The following is a 6,579-nucleotide window of genomic DNA, read 5'->3' as shown; positions in this document are numbered from 1 at the left end:
GCATGTACATTGTTCGCCGCCATATTTCTGCGCAATATTCAAAACTATTTGTTCTGGTCAGTGTACTAAAAAACAAATCTATTAAATAAAATAATCTTAAAAATTCTTAATTATTTAAAATGAACTAAAAAAACATTTGCATTGATAATGTGCATATTCTTAAAAAATTCCTTGGGATGAGAAAAGGCATTGAAATAAGTCAACAATTTTTTTTTTAATTTATTTTCTTTTTTTACAATCGTTAAAAATTTTTGATACATCAATTGGATCTACAATAATTTCGTTATCTACCATTCTTGGTAGATCGCGTTGATGTTGTTGTCGATGTTGCTGTTGTTGCTGCTGCTGTCGCTGTTGTTGCTGCTGCTGTTTTTGGTGTTGCTGTTGTTGTTGCTGCTGCTCATGTTGAGTGCTACTATTTTTACGTTTTTATCAGCAGTGCTGTCTGTCCGCTTCAGTTGTAAACGGCCCCGTCTTTCGCAAACTTGTCTCGTAGCTTCTGTAACAAATAAATACATTTTTATTTTTTAACGTGAATTTTTTAAAGATAAACTTAAATTAATATTTAAATAATTTTTTCTTACCCAGGTCCATCCTCGATGTTCCTGCTTTTGGAGACATCTCACCAGATGCCCTTTTCTTCTGCTCATTCCCGCCTTTGTCTTCTGTAAAAAAGAATTAATATTGTTTTTTTTAATAGATAAATCAATATTTTAAGAAAAAATTAATATTATTTACCATTTAATTTCCGCATGGAAATCGGCCCAAGATCATGTATGCTTATAACCGATGACGTTCCGCTCGAACTCGAACAGTTCGAGCAGTTCGAGCAGTTCCAGTTCAACTGCTCGAACTGTTCGAACTGCTCGAACTGTACGATCAAGACCGGTTTCCTCGGGGCTGAGATCCCAGTACTGACGGGGATCGTCGGGACTGCGACGGTTCTGCTGCAGTCGGGGATCATCGGGACTGTGATGGTTCAGCCACCGGGGATCGTCGGGACTGCGACGGTTCTGCTGCAGTCGGGGATCGTCGGCGCTGCGAAGGTTCTGCCGCAGCTGAGGATCGTTGGAGTTGCGAAGGTTCAGCCACCGGGGATCGTCGAGACTGCGACGGTTCTGCCGCCTCCGGGGATCGTCGGCGCTGCGAAGGTTCTGCCGCAGCCGAGGATCGTCGGGGCTGCTAAGGTTCTGATGCCGCCGGGGATCTTCGATGCTCCTCAGCCGCCTGGGATCGTCGAGGATTGACATCGTCAACTGTCGACGAACGGCCAGGATGCCGTGAGCTAAATTTCTAGACGCCGTAATGGCTAGTGTACATAAAAAACAAGGTCCAAGCCATTAGGGTGCTCATAAGGCCCATTAGATCGTGTACATCTCCGAGCTCGCTGCAGGCCCTTTTCGATTTCACATCCATCCGAGCGAGAAAGTCAGACCCTATATTGGCCTGTGTACACATTTTTAGACTCAAGCGCGTAGGTGTACAATTTTTTTCGCTCCATCTACTTATCAGTTCGGCCAAACGTTTTTTCTTTATCATCCCGTATACCTTTGAGAAAATTTCTAGACGCCGGACGTCGTAATGGCTTGTGTACATAAAATACAAGGTCCAAGCCATTAGGGTGTTCATAAGGCCCTTTTCGATTTCACATCCATCCGAGCGAGAAAACATGCCCTATCAGATCGTGTGTATCTCTGAAAAAAAGGCTGCCCCTTCCACTAAAAAAAAGTAGCCAATAGATTTTCTTTGTAGGCGGTGAAAAATCTACAAATTCAGACTTGTATAGGGAGGGGAATTGAAAGTGGTGGGAAACCATCCCACTCTTTCTCTCATTGGTTACTAAAACACATGAGAAAGGGAAACATATCCCACTCTTTTCATCTCGGGTACTAGAACACGTAAGAGAACGCTATAGACATTCCAAAACATAAGGGAGAGTGGGGAGAACTATTCCCTCTCTTTCAGGTATTAAAACACTCTGAGAGGAGAGGGAATGTTTTAGTATGCGTGAGAGAGGGAAACTATCCCACTCCTTCATCGGGTACCAAAACAGTTTGAGAGGAGAGGGGGTGTTTTGGTATGCCTATAGCCTATCTACTTTCAGTGAAATATATCCACGGAATATTTCTGAAACCTTCCAGTAATATTCCATAGAAGAGCTATCAACCGACTCAATGGAAATATTTCGTGAAATATTTCAGAAACATTCCATAAATATTTTGTTGGAATCCATGAAATTCCTTTTTAAATATTTCAATATGTTCTTTAGGAAATCTTACATAAATATTTCATAAAATATTGCTCAGAATTATTTACTTAATAATACACTGAAATATTTTGCGGAAGATTTTTGGAATCTTTTTTAAACATTTCTTTGGAACTTTTGTAACGAATTTATCAACAAATGTATGAAATATTCCATACACATGTCTCGCAATCTTTTATATGATTATTTCTGCAATATTCCAATAGAATATTTCTTGAAATATTTATGAAATAATTTTTTAATATTTTATTGGAACTTTTCAAATAAATTTTGGATATTTCTTGAAATATTTCAGGATTATTCCATACATATGTCTCGCAAACTATCATGTAATTATTTCGGAAATATTCCAATGGAACATTTCTTGAAATACTTATGAAATAATTCTTTAATATTTTATTGGAACTCTTAAAATAAATTTTAACTCTAGCTGCCTGCGCATGAATTCACACTGGATCAATTATGTGTTTGTACCTGCTGCCAAACTATGGAGTTATTCTTTATATTCAAAAACAAAAGGGGTTCGAATTAACGAATTAACAGTTTATCCGCTTACATGATTTCAATTATTTTTCGTATAATTTGATCCAAAAGTTTAATATTACTAACATTAACTAGTTTACGAAAGCCGATGGCGTAAAAGCAATTAGATACAAACTGTTTGTGTATTTACTATAATTATATATATAAAATAAGATATATTCACGGTGTCGTGGTACAGTCGCCGGACACAATAACTTTGCTTTACGCGCCACAACATGGCGGCGGGTCTCTTGTTGATTGGGCTTTCAGAACAAGCCCTGGTAAAAATAACTTATTAAATCCGATTCGAAAGATAATAGGGTTTAATTGGATTTCTTAATCGGAAATTATCGAATTAAAACCTATTTAATCGATTAAAATCTATTTAATCTGATTATAAGTTTTAGTCGGTCTTAATCGGATTTAAACAGTTGTGTTTTTAAATAAAATGTTATATTTTTTGAAAAATACAACTGATTGAATCCGATTAAAACCGACTAAAAGTTATAATCAGATTAAATAGATTTTAATCGATTAAATTGGTTTTAATTGAATAATATCCGATTAAGAAATCCAATTACAACCTATTACCTCTTGAATCGGATTTAATAAGTTATTTTTTCCAGGGGGTGGCGCATCGGCTTCGCAGTCGTATAGACAGCGAACCACGGCCATAAAAAGAAGAAGAAGTAGAAGGTTAGGACGGTCATGACGTCAGATATCGCTTTCCTGACAGTCATGACCGATCTAAGGAGTCCAATTAACAAGAGACCCGTCGCCATGTTGTGGCGCGTAAAGCAAAGTTATTGTGTCCGGCGACTGTACCTTCAAGCAATTCGGGAACATTTGAAGAATATTTCACGGAAGATATGTGGAATATTTCTGAATTATTTCAGGTGAAATATTTTATTAAATTGTTCAGAAATATTTCTGAATCATCATTTCACTAGTAACTTATAGTGATTATTAAACTTAGAAACATTTCAGAAGTGTTTCTCAAATCTAGGAAAGAAATATTTTATGAAAGCTTTCTTGAATGTTCCGGAATTATTTTACTGCAAATTTTCCAGTAAATATTAAACACAGAAATAATTCTGAAAGAAATCAGAAATATTTTAAAGAAATATGTTACGGAGGCTTGCTTAAATATTCCAGAATTATTTCAAATACAAATCCCAGGAGACTTCGTGCCACAAAATAATTTAGAAACATTTCAGAAATATTTCATGAGAGATTTGCAAGGCGGGGTATTTTATGAAATGATATTATTGCAGTAATATTTCTGAAATATTTCGTGAAAAATTTCAGAAATATTTCTGAATTCTTTCAAAAAATATTTCAATATAGGAATTCGAGGGACATAACATTATTTCAGAAATATTTCTTCGAAAGATTCCTGGAATATTTCAAATATTTCGTTCCAATATTTCCGAAATATTTCGGAAATATTTCATGCTGTGTGGGTCATTGTCTGGCTGTTGGAAGAGGCCTCGACAAACAGGCAATCGTGGTGTTGGAACGCTGAAATTTAAAATTCATTCACTGTCAATATAATTTATTTAAAAATGCTTTAACGAAAATTAATTTTACTACTTACTCATTATTTTTGCGAAAAATGTGTAATATTACACAAGCCTGAATAATTTCAGTTGCAAATTGCGGAGTATAATGCAGTCCCCGCAAATTGCAAAGGCACCTCCACATTCCTTTCAATATGCCGTTTATCTGCTCGATTTTGCATCTCGTAGTGCGTAGCGAATTGGAATAAGCCATTTCTGGGGTACCTGGAACTGCCATGTTTTCCGGTGTTAGAAGTACCGGGGAAAGCGTGTACCCTCCATCTACTGAAATTATGGCAGTACAAATATAATTGTATTTAATAATGATTGTAATTAATGCCTTACCTATCAAATGACAAATTTCACCGTTATTCCTCAGGTTCCACAAATTCATGCGTACATTACTGGTGTTCCACATAAATTGATCGTTAGTTGATCCACTAGCGATCCGTAAATTTAAAATGTTCGTATCCATATCACATCTCTACAATATATGAAACATTATTAAATTGAACATATTTTTTAAATATACACTTTTTAAAATGTAATTTTTTGACATGAAAAAATGATATAACACATTTGTAAACAAATTACACAAGATGGCCATCGTGTATTTTGTTTACAAATGTGTTATATTATTTTTGCCGGCAACACTGGCAGCCGGACAACAACAAGACCGTGAGCGTGATCGCTAAACCGCTAGTCATTTATTAGATAGAATAAGTGAAAGTTATGATAAAAGATGAAGATCATTCAACAAATCCTGCAGTGCAGGACAACTCGAGTCAGTTGGTGTGCCAGGACTGCAGTGCTTTCTACCAAAGGTGATCTTCTCGGAGCTGCCATCCGCTCTATTTCGGAGCTTGCTAACCAAGATCAAGAAAACAGCACGTCCCACAACGTCCTCTCGATTGATATTAACATGGGCAAACCCGAGGACAAACCAAACCAGAATCAGAATGCTATGATAAAGCAAGTTTCATACCTTTCATTGATAACCTCAAATAGCTGCAAACACCATTGTATTTTAAATCTTGCCCTATGCAAAAAGTGTTGTATGTTTTGTAACTAGTGCCACTGTAATCATGGTTACAAAAAACTGATATCATGTACAATTTAAATTCTCCCATTCAACTCATTGGCGATGACAGTATCAGATATCAGCTGCAAGCTACTGCCACTGATGAGATCTGATTATTGCAGTGGACAAGCCTAAGTAACTAATTTAATATTCTTCTAACGTGCTCGACTTTTGCAGTATTACTTTGATAACCTAGTCAACAGTTTTAGAATTAGCTTTCAATACAATGTAACAAAACCAGATAGATAGATATGTAATAAAAGGGCCTGGCTAATCTCATTTTATAAAAGTGGCTCTTTAATAATATAAACAATTATAAAATTGTTATTTAATGACAATATAACTTTTTAATGTATTACAAAATGTACAGATACAATTAATGTGAGTTTTAAGTAGTTTCCAAAAAAGTGGCCTCACTCGTTGATTTGGTCAAAATTACAACTTTTTTATTTCAAGACATGGGTGAATAACAAATGTACTAGCTAATTTTACTTGCCAAAAGAACAAAAAAAAAGGTATCTACGATTTTTCTGTAAACCTAATAGTTCTTGACTTATGAGTATCTCAAGATTGAAAAAATAAACCTTGAACTAACATCAGTAAATCACTCAACTAAATTGCTCATAAATCAAGAACTATTAGGTTTACAGAAAAATCGTAGATACCTTTTTTTTTGAGGCCACTTTGTTGGAAACTACTTAAAACTCACATTTATTGAGTCCGTACACTTTGTAATACATTAAAAAGTTATATTTCAATAAAATAACAATTTTCTAATTAGAAGAATATTCAATTGGTTATCTTACAATTATGCTGTCATCGCCAACAAGTTGTGAATCAAAACTTAACTTGCTTTTGTTAATCTGATTGAATCAGAGCTTTATTTTGGAAGTCTCTATTATTAAAAAGGCACTCATTGATATAGTGTACCTCTGATTTTTCTGAATACGTCTGAAACGTAACAATTGAATCTTCCTAATTATATACATTTTTTTTCTTGTAGAGACAGCACTGTTCCAAAAAGGAAAAATGTTACGAGTCTGCAGAAAAACATTTTATTGCAGTACCTGGAAACCTACTCAGAATTTGCTGTCAATAGAATAACGACTTACGAAGAAAGAGCAAAGATTAACAGACAGTGAGAAGATTTG

General features: G+C 35.2%; 2 protein-coding genes across 3 annotated transcripts; both read right to left on the bottom strand.

Annotated features, from left to right (window-relative positions):
- Window positions 1-222: 222 nt before the first annotated feature.
- On the bottom strand, window positions 223-3,108 carry LOC116415893 (probable serine/threonine-protein kinase drkD). Its single transcript, XM_031921499.2, has 3 exons — window positions 739-3,108; window positions 585-665; window positions 223-499 (listed from the first exon to the last, which is right to left on the bottom strand). Exons 1-3 carry the CDS (start codon window positions 962-964, stop codon window positions 288-290), a joined length of 519 nt encoding a protein of 172 aa, XP_031777359.1. The 5' UTR covers window positions 965-3,108; the 3' UTR covers window positions 223-287.
- An 839-nt stretch (window positions 3,109-3,947) lies between these two features.
- On the bottom strand, window positions 3,948-5,575 carry LOC116415888 (putative nuclease HARBI1). 2 transcript variants are annotated; one of them, XM_031921487.1, is made up of 3 exons: window positions 4,693-5,575; window positions 4,386-4,629; window positions 3,948-4,309 (listed from the first exon to the last, which is right to left on the bottom strand). In XM_031921487.1, the coding sequence occupies exons 1-3, from the start codon at window positions 4,820-4,822 to the stop codon at window positions 4,195-4,197; spliced, it is 489 nt and encodes a 162-aa protein (XP_031777347.1). In that variant the 5' UTR covers window positions 4,823-5,575; the 3' UTR covers window positions 3,948-4,194. The 2 variants fall into 2 exon arrangements, with proteins under 2 accessions (XP_031777347.1, XP_031777346.1); XM_031921486.1 differs by having other exon boundaries at window positions 3,950-4,309; window positions 4,386-4,632.
- Window positions 5,576-6,579: the final 1,004 nt, after the last annotated feature.

The sequence above is a fragment of the Nasonia vitripennis genome (genome assembly GCF_009193385.2).
Source record: "Nasonia vitripennis strain AsymCx chromosome 1 unlocalized genomic scaffold, Nvit_psr_1.1 chr1_random0012, whole genome shotgun sequence".
In the NCBI taxonomy this organism is placed as follows: domain Eukaryota; kingdom Metazoa; phylum Arthropoda; class Insecta; order Hymenoptera; family Pteromalidae; genus Nasonia; species Nasonia vitripennis.
The sequence above is the reverse complement of the archived record's forward strand: the minus strand, read 5'-3'. Positions and strand labels throughout refer to the sequence as shown.